Source organism: Stenella coeruleoalba (assembly GCF_951394435.1).
Source record: "Stenella coeruleoalba genome assembly, chromosome: 19".
NCBI lineage: Eukaryota > Metazoa > Chordata > Mammalia > Artiodactyla > Delphinidae > Stenella > Stenella coeruleoalba.
The window spans coordinates 52,093,139-52,111,470 of NC_137165.1; the positions used below are offsets into that span (position 1 = coordinate 52,093,139).

An 18,332-nucleotide genomic window follows, 5' to 3' on the forward strand; every position below is an offset into this window, starting at 1 on the left:
CCGTGTCCCAGTGATGGGCGCCAGCTCCCCCTGATTACGGGGTCCGCCTCTGGTAATGTGCATAATCGTCACAGGCTCGTTTTAAATAGGCTTTCTCGTCTCCCTCCCTCCCCTCCCCCCCCTTGATAAAATAACCCTTTCCAGCCCACAATCTGAAAAGTGCCCTTCATGATAGAACTATTCTAAGCAGCTTTTATACTTAAAAAATCAAAATGACAACACACCATACAAACATAAGACGACACAAAATAAAAAGCTGTGAGAAGCATCCTGTCATTACACATGACACTGACCCAGCGCAGCCCGCACTGTCTTGGGAACAGTTCGCAAGGACTGCGGCCAAGGTTCGTCTTCAGTACTGGACAGAGGTACTTGAAAGGGCTGCCGGGCTGCTCGGGTCAAGCGGGGTCCTCAGCGACGCCCGGACTGGAAAGGGTCAGCGTTTCTTCCTAGTGCTGATGACTGCGGTGCCCACGCAGCCTCTCCGGGCTAGATGGACTCCCCACTGAGAAGGTCGCCAGGAAGCAGAGTGTTCAGCGGGGTGGGGCTTCCGATGACCCTGCCATCGTCGCTACTGGGGGGGCCCCACAGGCTGCTGGAGTACTGGGGGACCCCGCCCCACAGCAGGTCGCTGCTCCCTTTGCCTGCCAGGCACGGGGCGTTCCAGTGGCCAGTGTCGCTGCGCACCAGGCCGTGGGAGCTGCCCGAGGCGCCCAGCCGCGTCTGGCTGGTCCCAGCACTGGGCTGCCAGCTGGAGGTGGGCGGCAGTGCTTGGCCTTGGGCTAAGAAACGGTTCACTTCTTCTTCGCCAGCAAACTCGGCCAAGATGGTAGTGTTTCCCAGAACACACCTAAAAGAGCAGGACAGCAACGAAAATAAGAGCTGGTTTTTTGAAAAGATACACAGAATTGACAAACCTTTAGCTAGACTAACCAAGAAAAAGAGAAGACACAAATAAAATCAGAAATGAAAGGGAGACATTACAACTGATAACACAGAAATACACAGGATGTGCCAACAAACTGGATAATCTAGAAGAAATGTTCAAATTTCTAGAAACATACGATTTACCAAAATTGAATCATCAATAGAAAATCTGAATGGACCAATAATGAGAAAGGAGGTTGAATCAATAATCAGCTGATTACTCCCAATACAGAAAAGCCCAGGACCACAGATGGTTTCAATGATGAATTCTATCAAACACTTAAAGGGGAATTAACATCAAATCTTCTCAAACTTTTCCAAAAAACTCAAGAGGAGGGAACACTCCCAAACTCATTTTATAAGGCCAATATTATCCTGACACTAAAGCCAGATAAGGACACTACAAACAAACAAACAAACAAAACAAAAAACAAGAAACAAAACCCCAAAAAACACACACAAAAAAAAACAAACAAAAAACCCACAGACCAATATAAATGAATATAGATGTAAAAATTCTCAAAAAAGTAAAGATTCTCAACAAAGTACACGCCGGTTAAGTGGGACTTATCTCTGGGATTCAGGCAGGGGTGATGGTTCAACATATGTAAACCAATAAATGGGATACACCACATTAACAGAATGGAAGATCAAAATCATGTGATCATCTTAACGGGAGTAGAAATAGCATTTGACAAAATACCATGTCCTTTCAAAAAAAAAAAAACAAAAAAAACCCACCATGTCCTTTCATGATGAAGACTCCTCAACAAATAGGGTACAGAAAGAACAGGTCTCAACATAATAAAAACCATACATATACACAAAGCTAACATCATTTTCAATGGTAAGAGGTTGAAAGCTTTTCTTCTAAGGTCAGGAGCGAGACAAGGGTGCTCACTCTCACCTCTTTTATTTGATATAGTATTGGAAGTCTTAGCCAGAGCAATCAGGCAAGATAAAGAAACAAAAAGTATCCAAGCTGGAAGGGAAGAAGTAAAATTTATTTGCAGATGACATCATCTTACATAGAGATAACCCTAAAGACTCCATCAAACATCTGTTGGAAGTAATCAAAGAATTCGGTAAAATTGCAGAATATAAAATCAACACCCAGAGAGCAGCTGCATTTCTTTCTATACACTAACAATGAAATATCTGAAAAAGAAATAAAGAAAAAATCCAATTCACAATAGCATCAAAAACAATAAAATACTTAGGAATAAATTGAACCAAGGAAGTGAAAGATCTACACCACGGAAACTACCAGACTTTGATGAAAGAAATTGAAGAAGATACAAAAGGAAAGCCATCCTGTATTCATGGATTGAAAGAATTAAAAATACTTTAAAAATATCCATACAACCTAAAGCCATCTATAGATTCAATGCAATCCCTATCATATTCCAATGGCATTCTTCATAGAAATGTATAAACAATCCTAAAATGTGTATGGAACCACAAAAGGCCCCAAGTAGCCAAAGCAATCCTGAGAAAGAACAAAGCTGGACGCATCAAACTTCCTGATTTCAAACAACACTACACAGCTACAGCAATCAAAACAGTATGGTACTGGCATAAAAACAGATACATAGACCAATGGAACAGAATAGAGAGTCCAGAAATAGATCCCCACATATACAGTCAACTAATATTTGACAAGGGCACCAAGGATACTCAATGGGGAAAGGACAGTCCCTTCGATAAATGGTGCTGGGAAAACTGGACGACCACATGCAAAAAAATGAAACTGGACCCCTACCGTACATCACTCACAAAAATTAACTTGAAATGGACTAAAGACTAAACATAAGACCTGAAACCATAAAACTCCTAGAAGCAAACATAGGGAAAAAACTCCTTGACACTGGTCTTTGCAACAAAATTTTGGATATGACAGCAAAAGCACAAGGAACAAAAGAAAAAAATCAACAAGTGGGACTACATCAAACTAAAAAGCTTCTGCACAGCAAAGGAAACCATCAACAAAACGAAAACACAACCTATAAAATGGGAAAAGTATTTGCAAACCATCTATCTGATATAGAGAATATCCTGTAACTCAAATATATAGAGAACTCATATAACTCAATAACAAAAAAACCCCAAACAATCTGACTAAAAAATGGGCAAAGGAACTGAATAGACATCTTCCCAAAGAAGACACAGAAATGGCCAACAGACACATGGAAAGATGCTCAGCATCACTAATTATCAGGGAAATGCAAGTCAAAACCACAATGAGGCATCACCTCACACTAGTTAGACCGGCTATCATTAAGAAGACAAGAAATAACAAGTGTTGGTGAGGATCTGGAGAAAAGGAAATCCTCCTACACTGTTGGTGGGAACGTAAATTGGTTAGCCACTGTGGAAAAAGTATACAGGTTCCTCAAAAAATTCAGACTAGAACAACCATACGATCCAGCAAGCCCACTTCTGCGTATATATCCAAAGGAAATGAAAATAGGCTACTGAAGAGATAGATATCTGAACTCCCATGTTTACTGCAGCATTACTTAAATAGTCAAGATATGGAAACAACCTAATTGTCAACAAATCAGTGGCTAAAGAAGATGTTTACACACACACACACACACACACACACACACACACACACACACACACACACACACACACAGATACAAACAGACACACTGGAATATTATTCAGCCATGAGAAAGAAGGAAATCCTGCAACAACATGGATTAATCCTGAGGGCCTTATGCTAAGTGAGATAAGTCAAAGATAAATACTGCATGATATCAATCATATACGGAATCTAAAAAAGCCAAACTTGTTGAAACATTCGGGAGTAGAATGGTGGTTACCGGGGGCTGTGGGTGGGAAATGGGGAGAGGTTGGTCTCAGGGTACAAATTTCCAGTTAGAAGATGAGTGAGTTCTGGGGAGCTCATGTACAGCGCGGTGACTACAGTTAGCAATTCTGTATCCTTTACTTCAAAGTTGCTGAGACAGTAGATCTTAAACGTTCTCACCACAAAAAGGAAATAATAATCATGTGCCCTGATGTGGGTGTTAGCTCCCACGGTGGTAACCACATTGCAATATATAAATGTGTCAAATCAACACTACACTCTAAACTGATACGCTGTTGTATGTCAGTTACATCTCAGAACAAAAACTCAAAACAAACAAACAAAAAAAGCAGAACAGGGGTCATGTGAGCAGAGCAGCTGTGTGTCTTCCTGTGTTCGCCTCGTTGGCGTTCCCCCCTTTTTTTTTGCAATGGGAAAAGGGCAGCTGGAGGCTTCATGTCACAGGCCACCCAGAAATGGTCCTGCAGTTTACGTTTTAGTATAGCTATTTCCAAGGCCAGATTATGACCTTTTTTTCTCACCTTAGACTTCTAGCAGCTATGTTGTGTTGGTGTAGAGAGCACATTCTTGAGGAAGTGCATGAATGGACCATTAAACTTGGGCATCATTTAGGGTCAGTGCAATTTTATACCCTGGGCTAAAAATAGGAATGATTAACTTCTAGGGTCCACACCCCAAGTGATGTCGCTGAGTAGGTCTACTCACACATCTTATCAAAAGCATCCTTTAATCAGGGGAGAGGAGTTGGCTGCAGGGACCACTACGAGGCCCAGCAGTGGGTCTGAATGTGTCGTATGCCTGGAGACATCTTCTATGGACAGAGCATCTTCTATCACTGGGCTCTACATGTGCTCTCTTGGGGGACCATTTCCCTACTGGGTGCGGGGGAGGCCGAGCCACGGCACTTCAGCAGCAGAAGAAACCGACACGTCACAAGACACCTATTACGGGGTGAATTGTGTCCCCCCCAAATTCATATGTTGAAGCCCTAAGCCCCAAGACTGCACTGTGCCTGTATTTGGAAAGAGGTCTTTAAAGAGGGAATTAAGGTAATATGAGGTCAGGGGGGTGGCCCTAATTCACTTAGACTGGTGTCCTTAGAAGGAGAGGAAGTCAGGACACAGACACACTCAGGCTGAGAGACTTGAGGACACAGGACTGGGCAGCTGAGTGCAAGCCGAGGAGAGAGGCCCCGGGGGCAGCCGACCCTGTCCACACCACATCGGACTTCCCGCCCGCCCGCGGTGCTCTGTGGCTGCGGCCCCAGGACCCACCCACGACGCCCAGCCCCCGCACCACCGGGCTGCAGCCAGGGCTGCGCAGGGCAGGGGAGGGACATACATGTGCAGGGACTTCTGGGCCTTGGCGGCTTCCTCCTTGGAGCTGTACCGGACCACGGCGTTGCCTTGGGTTAGGTTCAGGTGGAATGTGATGAGAGGCCCGTGCTGCAAGCACAGCGTCCGCAGGGTGGAGCCATCGATCTGATTAAGGAAGCAGAGGGGCGGGAACACGCGTCCTGGGGATTCTTCACTATACACGTTTCTGAAATCCAGGTGCACGGTACCTTGGGAAGATGTCTGTCCTTGAAAGGGCTTACTATATGATTATGATATTAACCTTTTGCACCTTGTAACTTACTGTGTAATTTAAAATCTTGGACTTTTCAGTTATAGTTTCTGAGTTGGGCTAACAGAAGAAGGAGAAAACCCTGCTTTGGTTCCGACCCCCTCTCTCCAGAGCACATCACACAGAGCCTCGCGGCCCCCGACCCTGGGAAAAGTGAGCGCAGGCCAAATGGTTCTGGAGCGGGTGCAGGTGAGCAATTCTGTTTATAAGGGGACACTCTTTCAGCCTCGGAAGAGTGAAAGGTGAACAATTCACCAGCAACATGGTTAAATGACCCATGCTGCCGGCGCTGCCTCTGGGCCATGAGTGAGGCCTCGGGTCACCGACAAGGCCCTCAGGCCTGGCGATGCCCCCACCGGGTGCCTGTACCTGGGGCGTGAGGTTGCGGAGAACGAGCCAGCTGCTTGTCCTTCCTGAGGTGTCAGTACTCCAGGCAGAACCTGTGCCCAGGGAAGAACCCGGTCAACAAGGCTGCGGTGAGTCAGACAGCTCTTCCCGATGCCCTCCCGTCTCACCACACGGACGCAGCACGGGCCGAACCTGTGCTCCAAGCCTTTCCCAACCCCCGGAAACCAACCCAGAGTCACAGTCCCTGCAGACCCCTGGGAGGCGGGTGTGGTGGCAGAGACTTGAGAACTGCCTGGAAGTTCTGGTCTCCTCCTCTGCCCCCCTCCCCCACAGCTTTATAATCAATGCTCTAAAATCCCACTTGCTAACAAAAATGAAGCAGACTTGCAGGGCTGGCTTCACTCTCGGCTTCTTAAATGCCCTGTGCACCCGGCTCGTCCCCGCAGTTGAGCAGGGGGCCGGGAGAAGCCTCCAGAACTGCAACTTAGGATGGGGTGGTGCGCTCACACTGGGAAGCGAGACCCTAGTGCTCGTTGATCGGGCCTCTCCAAGGGCCCAGTGCGGCCCCTCAGTGGGTGCCGAGACCGCCCGCCGGGACCTCCTGGCTCCGAACAAAGCTGTGTGTGCGAGCACCCAGGGCTGATGCTGAAACACAGGCAGCAGAGCCTGGGCCCAGATAATCCCCGAGGGTCTAGGGCGACTTGGCCCCTCCTAAGCCCTCCCAGGGTCCAGGAGTCCTTACAAAGGAGCTGCAGGACAAAATGATAGGCATCTTCCCTAAAGGACAAGCGGAGCAGGCACGGACACCCCCGTCCCAGCCACCCCGTTTGGACACGAGAACGGACGCGTACCCGAGGAGTAGGAGCTGGTCCAGCCGAGGGGACTGGCTCCCCAGGTGGAGGAAGGCTTGGGATTGGTTAACCCTGGAGGTGGCCTTGTGGGTGCAGTAGTGTTTCTGGGCACCTTCCACAGTTCATGAGACAGAGAGGCTTGTGTGTGAGAAGCAGGGCCAGAGGACCACGTCGATTTAATGTCTGACAGTTTACCTGGAAAGGCAGAGAAGTGGAGCATAGGCATTCCTGAGACAGAGAAGGAAAGTCACAGCAGCGCCTAGGGAATCACACCAGGCGCTCTGGCTCCAGAGGACTGCGTGACCGGAATGTAGCACCAAGTCAAGCTCCCACACGAGGACCACAGGCATCCTCTCTCTTGAATTTCTGCCCAGAGACACAGTCTGCTGGTGTCCGGTATAGATCTTGCCAGTATTTCTGATACTTAATTTGCTAAATGTGCCAGACACGCGCTTGCCACCCAGAAAAACTGCATTTTTGTAGTTCAGTGTTAAAGCTAAACTTAACAAATTCTGCTGGGACACATCTTATCTCATAACAAACTACTCAAGGTCAAGAGCTTTTGACGCCATTTCTTTAGGTGTCAGTCCCCTGTCAAAGCAACGCCCCCTCTGACATAACCCGCCTGAGCTCACGCTGACCAGCGTCATCTTTGCGGCTTTGAGACTCGCTCCCCATGCCTATAGAAACGGGTGTGGCCCAGGGCTGAGCAGTCTGGCATCTTGGCACCTTGGCCGGGGGAAGCCTGCTTTAAGGCTCTTGGGGAGAAAAACCAAAACCAGTAATGACCACCAGCTCCAGCCCCTCCTGTGCCCGGGGCACCTGCCACGCCTGCTTCAGCGGCCCAGCGCTGCGAGGACAGCAGGCAGAGTGGTCACTGTCACCATGCTCCTTGGGCAGCAGGGCAGCACCCAGGCCGGCACAAGCCCCGTGTGGAGCGCCTCTGCCACCCTGGCGGCCAGGGTCCACTGCAGCTTCACAACAACAAATGCTAATCTGAGCAAAGGCGTCACTGATCAGAAAAAACAAAACGCCATAAAAAACTGCCTGAGATATGGGAAGACGGTTTTGTTTGCCCATCTCTTTAGCCAAATGATTGGGAAGCACTAAAGGCCTAATGCATCCCCTTTGTAAACATCAGAGGGAATAAACATTAGAAGGAATAGACATAATCCAGCAGCTCTTTTTCTCTCTTTAAATAAGACGCTAAAGTACATCAAAACGACTTTCTCCCCTAGGCACTGGTATAAAAGGAATTCCTACAGCATTCTTACATGGATTTAAACAAAGGCTGGTGGAATGCAGAAACATATTTGAAGAAATGTATAAACAATAAACCCTCTTTACTTAAGTTCCACCTCTTTTTATAAACCTGTACTGTACACATTCTGTTTGTGTGTGTGTCCATTATCTCTATCCTTGTCTTAAAACTTCCAGATAACAATTCCTTTGAAGATACTATGACAAACAATTCTCAATTCTCCTCTCAGCCTAAAAGAAATTTCTAACTTGAAAGACTCGTAAGGTCTACACTGAGAGAGGAACAACCCAGGCCCTGCACTGATCCCAGAGACGGCAGTGAAGCACGGGGCTGCTGTGGCCTCCTAGCCCCTGGTGGCCAATGCAAGTTAACAGCAGGTCCCCAGAGGTGGCCGCCTTCACGTCTTTAAGCCTCCTATACCCCTGGTCTCATGGTTACGGCGGGAAGGGAGGAGAGGGGAAAGCAGCTGTGTCACATCCTGCCCTGGGGAGTTTACATAATCCCCGGATCTTCGTGACAGCCCACGGAGGAGGGGTCACCATTCCCACTCCACGGGGGTGGGGGGTGGGTGGGAGCAGTGGTGCCCGAGGCCCCACGGCTGCTCAGCAAAGCTCAGGCCCGCTCTCCATCACACCACATGGCCTCCCAGCTCAGGGAGGAGCAGACAGACCACCAGGAAAAGCCAGGCCATCCGTTTTGTTTGCGGAAAGAGAGAAAAGGCTACCTGCAAGTCGAGAGGCCAGGTGCGTACCTGCAATACTAGGAGCGGGCACAAGGCTGCTGAGAGAGCGACTGTAGCCGGAGGCAGCGAGCGGCCAGGCACTCGAGGAAGGCAGTGTGGCACTCTGAGATGACGGTGGGGAGGACCCTGCAGAACCAAACGCGGCACTAAGAAAGGTGAGCACGGGCCTGCGGGGTGAGCCGCTCAGCTTGGGCCTGAGAGTCCTAACAGCCAAGAACCAATGTCCTCCTAGGCTGCCGTTTGAGCAAATGGTGGAAAATGAGAGCGTGACGCGGCCAAGACCATGGGGAGGAGAGGAAGACACGGGCACACCGCCGCCTCTGGGGGCCCGGGGCCCTGGGAGAGGCCGGGGCGGGGTGCGGGAAACCAGGCAGCAGGAGGGAAGAGAACGACCACCGAGTGTTTACAACAACACGTCCAAGTTCGGAAGGATCCCACGGTTTCCCCTTCCAAGTAAGATAAAAATAAAAACACGGGGCCAGCTCCACCTTTTCACACCTCCAGCAAGATCCATAGAGCTGTAAACAAAACTCCAAGCTTTCTGTTACAGATTTTGCCATAAAAAGACCAGCGCTTTTCCTAACTCGAAAGGTCTCACGTATCCCATCTCCCCCATTCGTATTCTCTTTTGAATACGGGAATAATGAGGAGAAATGTGTGCTAGTAACTGTGTCACTGTGAGCTATCGTGTCCCCAGAACTGCGGTTCCCTCTGTTAAGGACCCTGTTCCTGCTCCTGGGAGGGGGGCTGACGGGGTGTGGCCCCCGGAGCACCCCTGCTGGTGCTGTTTCCATGTCACCCCATCCGTTTTCTGAGGAAAGCAGGAAGCCAGGGAAGAGGGAGGATGAAGCCGTGGTGACTTGTGGGTTAAAGCAGGATGGATCAGAGCTCTTCTGACTTGGCAAGTTACTCGGCCAGAGTGTGGAAGCTGGCCGGGGGAGGGGACAGGCGCACACAACAGTCTGGCTGTCAGGTTTACTACCGTGAACGGAATCTCACAAGACACGGGCCCCTGACGCAGGGCCCCAGCCGGGATGGCACTGAACAACGTCGGGAGTACCCTTCACTGGGACTACCAGGCGTGTGGCACCTCCCAGACTTGTGCGGTCTACAACCTGCACAGCTGTTTACAGCTGCTCTGCTGTAACTGACCTCCTTAGAATATGGCATGAGAGCGGATGAACATTAAAATTCATTTGTAATCTGCAGGTCTTCAATTTTGAAAGATGTCAGCTTTACTGACAACCTAATCGTAGTTCCTGAACCCTCTGCTTCCATCTACCAACAAAATGCAATCAACCCAAGATCCCAAATTATAGACTATTTAACCCTACGTGGCATTTCTTTTATAATTAACAGTAGGATACTTAGATTTTAACAGTGTTCTAGTTTTGACATTTTTAGTTTAATAGTGGAAACTGTTCCATAAAATTCTGGTTTATTTTCCTTTTCGTATCAATTTGTCAGGAGATGGCACAGCTGCATTTTACCATTCTGGTTGCTATTCACCTCATAAAGGTTAAAACTATAAATAACATCCAAACAAATACTGGGCTAATTTAAATTTTTAATATCAAATCAGAACTTAACACCAATGACAATAAATAAAAACAAAAATGCAAATAAAAACCCAACACCTAGTATACTCAGTAAAAAAAAAAATTCCATTATGAAAGTACGTAAAATAAATAAGCCAACAACAAGAGGCCAGTGGCATTTCTCACTCTTTTCCTTCTAGGGCACATTTTCTCCATTTTTTTCTCTGTATTTTATTTATTTGTTTATTTGTTTATTTTATTTTTGGCTGCGTTGGGTCTTCGTTGCTGCACGCAGGCTTTCTCTAGCTGTGGCGAGCAGGGGCTACTCTTCATTGTGGTGCGTGGGCTTCTCATTGCGGTGGTTTCTCTCGTTGCGGAGCACGGGCTCCAGGCGCGTGGGCTTCAGTAGTTGCGGCGCGTGGGCTCAGTAGTTGTGGCTTGCGGGCTCTAGAGCGCAGGCTCAGCAGTTGTGGTGCACGGGCTTAGCTGCTCCGCGGCATGTGGGATCTTCCCGGACCAGGGCTCGAACCCGTGTCCCCTGCATTGGCAGGCGGATTCCTAACCACTGTGCCACCAGGGAAGTCCCTTCTCTGTATTTCAGATCAAGCTGGTCACTCAAAAATACGACAGGCTTTTGTGGCTGGGCCCTGAGCAAGGTCAGCCCCTGGGGCGCCTGAAGGCCCTCGAGTGTTGGGTGCGGCACGGCACGTGGGCCCTGGAGAGGGGCGGTCAGCGAGGTCTGGCCTTTGCAGTTTACTTCTGGCCCTGCGGCTGTGGTGCCTTTTGTAAATAAGTTCTACATAAAGATCCGTTCATCCCGCCCCTTCTCTCAGATAAACAAACCAGGAGGTGGGGGAGCCAGGGCTTTCCGGGGCGAGGCCTGGTCACGGGGTGGAGGAGGCGCTGTCCCAGGGCTCCAGCCCCAGGAGGTCACACAGGGCCATGTGAGGCTGCAGGGAGCTCTCTCTGTCCTACAGCTGAGGTCCCGTTTCAGCCAACATCTCTGAGGCTGAGCTTCCCTCTGCCCTGACGTTCGTCTCATCTGCTCAGCTCTGCCCTCGCAACTCCCCTGCCCCTCCAGGACGCCTGTGTCGCATCACGGCACACGCATGCGAAGGCGGAGGTGGCCCACAATGCCCCAGGCGCCAGGGACCACGGGCTGACCATCAGGCACCAGTTGGGAAGCTCTGCTCTGTGCCGAGCAGCCTCGACTCTTTCCAAGGTCTTCTACTGCCCTGATCGGCATGGCTCACCCACCCTCCACAACCTCGAACACGCTGACCCACCCGGCTGCCCGGCTCAACCCTGCGGCCACACGCAGGGTGCCGAGGGGCGACGGCCAAGTCTCACCTCTGGCTGTGCCGCCCCCCGGTCCCCACCACCTCAAACAGGCTCCACGTCCCACAGCCTCTCGTCCCCCGTGCCACTCATCCGTCCCTGACCTTGGGGTGGCCTGCAATGTCCCTGCTCTGAGATGCAGCCGCCTCGCGACACGAGGAATGCACGGCACTAAATGGGAAGGTGATCTGTGTTTATGGCGCCTTTCTACCCGAACCACAGGCACGCAGAATCCTGTCACTTGAAAGAACCACTGATAAGAACGGCCTCTCCCCCACAGGCCATATTTAGGTAGGAAACCTAAATTAATGTTTTGGGAAATATGCGAGTGGCCTTATTAGTGCTGAGCCTCTCTGGTAAGCTGGCTATTCTCTCCCATTATTAGAATTACGAGGATAAAACTCCATCAGCAACGGCACTTACAGAGCGTCTTCATTTGCAGGCCTTAAGGAAAGGCAAGTTACTGCCCTTCTCGACACTGCATTTGAAATCTCTGTTTATGTTCTGTAACCTTGCAGCTCAGCTCATCACTTGCTCTGACTGGATCCCGAAGTCTGAAGAGGGTGTGCCAGACCTTACAGCATCGGGAGCTTGTGCCAGGAAGCAAGTCCTGGGGAAAGATCTGAGGCTTTTTACCAGACTCTTTGAGGAAAGGAAAAATTGGCTGACATGGATGAGTAAAGGGTCAGTTCACTTCTAGCTCAAAGAATTTCAAGTGGAAACCTTTTTCTTAAAAAGCATGATGGTTAATATTGTTATTTTATAACACAATGTTTATAAAAAACGATGTGTTAATAAATCCAGCAGAGACACTGAACCCAAATCAATTTCCATTTCCCCGTAAGCACTATGTTGCATCACACGGCAAGAGAAGGTTCCCATCGGACGTGCCTTGCACGCCCCAGCCTCACCACCCACACCCTCCCGCTGCCCTGGAGCGCCTGCACGGAGACCACTGCATGGACACGGGCGGGGCGCCCCCTCACCTCCACTCTTGAGGAGGTAGCGGTTGACATCCTGTATGGTGGTATTGATGGTAGGCCCGGTGGGGACACTTCCAGGAGTGACGTCGGGGTCATTCTCGGGATCTATATTCTGAAGTCCTTTCCAGGGAACTCCAGGATGGAACTCTGGAAAATTCCAAACAAATGAAAATCAACACATGAGTATTAGAGCACCTTCATGTTGCTTCATGATAGCTTATGGAAATGTTTATAATCTGCTAATTAAGTTAAGAGGCACACTTTAGACTTTCTTTAGTAAATCATCAATCCTTCGGAACAACCTAAGTATTATAGCCACCACGCTGGACACTAAGATGGTGTCCAGACGGGAGGATACAGCCCAGACATACTCTGACCGGATGGGACACAGCGCCCCTTCCCCTCTCTCCTTCCACTGAACCGAGGGCTGCAGAAAACCCTGTGATGCCAACCACACCCACAATTTATCTGATGAATGGATTTCCAATGAAAAAGCCAAAGCTATGGGGTTAAGGCTTCCAGGATTCTCAGCTTGGACCCTGGCTTCTACTGGGCCTAGTCGTTCCCATAGGCTTGGCGTGTTCTGATCGGCTGCCACAGGGAAGCGTGCACACTCTTTCTTACCTGGGGGCCAGTTGATGCTGGAGCCATTTGAGATTTTATCACTGTCAGATTTGGCACGTGACCAGCTATGGGGAACAGCTACAGGAGGACTGGCTGGTGACTCACTGCTCTGGATTAAATCGTACCGGCCATAGGAGTCGTCGATGGAGGACTTAGCTGGAGGCCCAATGCTCAGACCTCCAGGGATAGCACCTGGGGGGACGACAGGGAACAAAGAGCCGAGTGAACAGGGGACCCCGAGTCCCTGTGCTGGGCGCCGGGCCTTGCCCTTTGCACAGGTGCACGAACTGTCAGACTCGGTTTGGCCAGCACCTTCTGGGGGAAGTGACTATTTCCGTTAGCCCAAACTTGGCCTTGAAAGACAAACTCTTTAAGAACTGTTTCAGTTGTTTAAGTTGGAATTCTTGATAAATGCATACCCACACCACGGTGAAGCCCTCTGGGGACAGCCTGTGAGTCCCTGTGGTCAGCTCCTGTCCTTGTTGCTGCCTGTGTCCCTTCCCCAGTCTGCTGCCCTCACTATGGAAGGACAAACAGGCATGTGGACTCGGAGGCCTTAACCCCACCCACCCTGGGCGACTGAGCTCTCTCCTGCCAAGGGAAGTGCCCAAATAGCACGTGACGATTTTCTTCTAGAATTAACCATTAGGAAAAATTTTCTTTTTAGAATGCCTTATATCAAGAGAGAATTATACACCCTATTAATTTCCTTTGCTGTTTATGCTACGAGGAATTTAAGAGCTAAATTTAATGCAAGTGAGATCACCTCCTACGGTTACTAGCTTTTTTTTCCCCCCCCGGCCGTGCCTCGCAGCTTGCGGGATCTTAGTTCCCCGGCCAGGGATTGAACCCTGGCCCCAGCAGTGAAAGCGCCAAATCCTAACCACCGGACCACCAGGGAATTTCCTGGTTGTTAGCATCTGCTGTTTCTCTTTTCTAGGCATTAGATTTTCTATTGTGTTTTATCATTTTATGGAAAAAATTTTCTCTTAGACAAAGTTTTGGTTGAAGATACAGATACATGAGTGTGCGGCCATGACCTGTACTCTTCGTTGCTCTGGGGCATTTTCAATTACTTCTTGGTTTGTAGCTAAGGTGTGAACGTTGAGGCTTGGAGAGGTTTGATCATTGACTACCTGGGATCTGACACACTCTGTAATGAAGTGGAATATATACGTTTAACTTACTGAGGTAACACTGGTTTCTGACATCTAAGTTTCACGGGTGTGACACTGCATTTCGACTTTTGTCTACACCACAGGGTGCTCACCACCAAGAGCTTAGTTTATACCCGTCTCCACGCAGTTGACCCCCTTTCGCCGTTTCGCTCTCCATCCACCCCTTCCCCTCTGGTTACCACTACTCTAGTTCCCTGTATCCCTGTCTGTTGTGGTTTGGTTTGTTCTCTTGGAATATTTTCTATGCAGCTTTCAGCACTGAACTCTTAGAAGGGAAATGCAGTACGAGTAACAAAACGAGCATAACCAGCGAGTAGGAAAGAAGTGACCAGACTCCAGGCACCTTGGCTCAGACGTACCATGCTTGCTGGGGTTCTGGTCGAGTGGAGAAGCAGCACCGGGTAAGTTATCCATGGGGTTGGGATGTGTCCACTGAGGGAGGCGTGACTGGGACTGCGACGGGTCCTTCACTGATAAACCACCAGTCATGTCCATGCTGCTGACATTCATGTTTGGGTTCAGTCCAGCTAAAAACAAAAACGCTATCAGGATACGTCTGCTCTTCCTCTAAACGTTTACTTTCTAAAGCTCTCCTAGAGAATCAAACTAAGTCTTAATTCACAGCCAAATATTTTAAATGTAACTTTTAATGCTGGAGGAAAAAAAACCCCTTTTTGCCTTTTTAGTAACACACATCTGTAGGAATCTTATTCCTAAATTAGGGGGACGATGGTAACAAATAGTCTTTGATTAAGTAAGACCAATGATTCTCTTCATTTTACTCGCTTTGGTGCCAAACGTGGTCCTGAAGCTTCTCAGTCAGAGCCCACAGAAAAACAGAACAAGTCCAAACAATTAGGAAAGTCTTTTCTGATCTCAGGGCACCTTGTGCAAACTCACCAGATCCAAACCAGTCTCTCAGAGACGTAAACGGTACCCTAAGGTCCCACCGACAGAACAAGCTGGTGGGGAGACCCCAAATCTGCCTTTAGTGAACTCACTTTACAAAAGGCTGCTCTTAAGGAGTTTATGAATTAAACATCAAACTCCCTTAAAGGACTTGAACTATTTCAAAGTGTGGGTGCTGCCGTCTGCCCTGGCTGGAATGTGAGCTGATCCTGGGTTTATTTCTTACAGCTAAAAGCAGGCATGCACTGGGGCACGTGACAAGCGCCCTCACTGTGCTGGGTTAGTGGAGAGAGATGAGGGGGACGATAGCAAAAAGGCTGAAGTAAAGAGTCGCTGATGGGACACCCGTCATGAGCTGAGCAGGCTGCTTGGCCGGACAGAATGACCAGTGCAGGTGTGACCCAGTGTTTCCAGCCATTTCTAACCTGCGGTTCCCACACCACATGTCCTGGTACAGAGCAAAGGTACTGAACATTTTTGTTCTTAACTTTAAATCAAGAGCTTCAAACTCAAATGCCCGTATGGGCCAAGCAGGCAACACAAATGAAGGTGATGCGGGCCTGGTGGGGACAGCGCCCGCCCTGCTACAGGTGCTACCCATGCAACCAGTGAATGGAACACAGGCCCAAGGCAGCCATTTTCAAGAGAAGCCAGAAGCCACTTTTGGTTGAAAATTTCCAATTTTTAAATGTTGGCAATCTCACACACACACACTGTGCAGACCTAACCGAACGCCCATGGGAGTCCGACACCACTGGGGGCTACCTTCACCTCCACCCACACAGACCCAGTCAGGTGAGGGCACAACCGTTAGGACGGGCTTCAGACTGGCCTCCAGAGCACCCCAAGCCCCATGGCCGGGCCCCACCCTCCCCGTCTCGTTTCTTTCTGTTCCTCCCTCCACTGGCAGCCAGCCTGGCCGGCCCTCGCCGACACCGACGGCCTCTTCTTCCATGCGAGGCTGGCTCTGCTCCACTGAACTCTACTCGTTTGAGGTCCACGCTTAAACCCTGCTCTGATTCTTCTTTCACCGTGCAGGGTGACCATGCACTCTCCCTTCCCTAAGCTCTGCAGTAACCACGTTGCACTGCCTATGAAGGCTGGTTTTCGTTTTTATACGCCTGGTCTTCCTGGGAAGACGACAAGCTCGGGAGTCAAGACAGCATCCGGAGAAGAGGCTGCACAGGAAGGAAGGCGGACGGGACTTAGAGCTGCTGACGAAAAGGGGTGAGAACCAGCCAGAGAGGCAATTTTACAAACTAACTTGCTTAAACTTTATTAGCTATCTATTTTAACACATTTATTTTTAAACTTTAATGTGATTATAAAATATTATCCGAAGTATTTTTCATCAATTTTGAAGATTCAAGGCACTAATCTTTTCACTTGTAAGAGAAAGCGTTTAAGGGTGAAGATTTGTGTACTACATCCTCTAAATATAGGTTAAGAGCACAGATGGATGCTAGGACACTAGGAAGCTGCAGCTAAACATTTCAGGACAATAGATGGAACTGAATTTTCTTCTAAAACAACTATTGTTAAAAAAGAAGTATTTACATAAGTAGCCAACATTCTACCAAGTGCTTGCTATTACAAAGTACTTTGCCTGTTAGTTCACCAAATCTTTAGAAGAACCCTATGAGGTAAGTATTCCCACTTTACAGATGGGGAAATTGAGGCAAAGAGCTGCCAGGCAGCTTAGTCGTGGGGGCAGTGTGGTGGCCTGATTCCTAAGGCAGGTCTTAACTACTAGACTATTCTGCTTCTTCAGCACAGAGGAAAGTAACGGGTGGGACAATCATGAAGGGACAGAAGAACCGTAGTTTAGCATTTGTCAGTTTTGTATTAAAGACACACCACACTGGTTACATGTCAAGGAGACAGTGCTCATGTGATCAGAACATAGCTCTCAGAGGTGTTGGTAGTATTCCACAGAAAGGGACATCATTAGCCGAGATTCGCTGTCACTCACCTGGCCTTTGACCCTCTGGATATGTATTTCTCAGGTAACTAATTCCCTTTGCCCTGTAGCTTCAGACTCTAACAGTCAGCCTGACAAGCCTGAGGCGCTTTCACCCACTTCTGGATCCTTAGAGCAAATTACAGCTGACCCTCGAACAACGCAGGGGTCACAAATCCGGGTATGACTTTACAGCCGGTCCTCTGTACCTGCAAACTCAACCAACCGCAGGTCACGCAGCACCGTTATTTACGGGAAAAAACCCATGGGTAAGTGGACCACGCTGTTTCAGCCCGTGTTGTTCATGGGTCAACAGTATTCCCCGTACGATCACTTTCCTGACACAGCCCTTCTGACAGTCTTCAACGTCGTAACCTGTGTCCCTCCTGGTGACCTCGAGGGCGGCACCACATCTGCCACTGGCCTGCGGGTTTCAAGTGCTGGGCGGGCGCCCTACCGGTTGGGGGTGAGGGTGTGCGTGTTGGTCTGGGTGAGTACACAGTCGTGCTCTGCACTACAGGACTTGTGCGGGCAACCATGGCTTTTTAAGAAGTGCCTGGTTCACGGAAATCTGCATACCCTTCCTGTTCCCAGCAGTTCAGGCTGGAGAGAGCGAGGGACGGAACAAAGCGCCGATTCAACAGTGGAGAGGAGATCATTCTGGTACCACTTTCAAAGATTTTATACTGAAAGCACTTATGGGCGCAGCAAAATTCTTGCTCCGCGAAGACAGCTAGGGTCCCTCCCTTACGAAGGAGACCTGAGACAGCCTCGCTCCGGTTTTGCCTGGAACTGCATTTCTGCCCGGCTATTTCAGCCCCGCCAGGCGCACGCGGTCGGCGTCGACCCGGACTCACCGAGAGGGTAGGGAGCGAAGGTGCTGGGTGAAGACTGCTGCTCTTTGGTCTGCAGGTCGGGGAGGCCGGGGGCCTGGGGGTGGGGGGGGAAGCTGTCCAGGGCCGATTTGCCTGCAGAGGGGTGCAGAGACAGGGGCGGCGGGGGCGGGGGCGGCTTCGCGAGCAGGGCCTGGGCCAGCTGGCGCTGGTGCTGCTGGATCTGCTGCTGCAGGTTAGTGATTGTGCGCGCAACCTGCGGGCGGGGACGCGCGGTCAGCGGGTCGGGAGGGCCGCCGGGGCCGCCCTCCTCCCCAGCCCAGGTGACGCCGAGGCTTTCAAAACGGGAGGCTGAGCGAGAGAGAAGCCAGTGAC

At 49.7% G+C, this 18,332-nt stretch overlaps 1 protein-coding gene across 5 annotated transcripts in view; it reads right to left on the reverse strand.

Annotated features, from left to right (window-relative positions):
* TNRC6C (trinucleotide repeat containing adaptor 6C) overlaps window positions 1-18,332 on the reverse strand; it is a 132,658-nt gene that overhangs the window by 5,609 nt on the left and 108,717 nt on the right. For 3 of the 5 annotated variants that reach the window (XM_079903689.1, XM_079903688.1, XM_079903691.1), the window contains 9 exons: window positions 17,982-18,213; window positions 14,615-14,782; window positions 13,078-13,269; window positions 12,457-12,600; window positions 8,604-8,720; window positions 6,592-6,786; window positions 5,762-5,832; window positions 5,108-5,247; window positions 127-850 (listed from right to left, as the gene is read on the reverse strand). In XM_079903689.1, coding sequence (XP_079759815.1) covers window positions 490-850; window positions 5,108-5,247; window positions 5,762-5,832; window positions 6,592-6,786; window positions 8,604-8,720; window positions 12,457-12,600; window positions 13,078-13,269; window positions 14,615-14,782; window positions 17,982-18,213 — 1,620 coding nt within the window. In that variant the 3' untranslated portion in view covers window positions 127-489. Of the gene's footprint in view, window positions 1-126; window positions 851-5,107; window positions 5,248-5,761; window positions 5,833-6,591; window positions 6,787-8,603; window positions 8,721-12,456; window positions 12,601-13,077; window positions 13,270-14,614; window positions 14,783-17,981; window positions 18,214-18,332 lie in introns of those variants that run through there. The other 2 variants (XR_013824962.1, XM_079903690.1) reach the window with 2 other exon arrangements.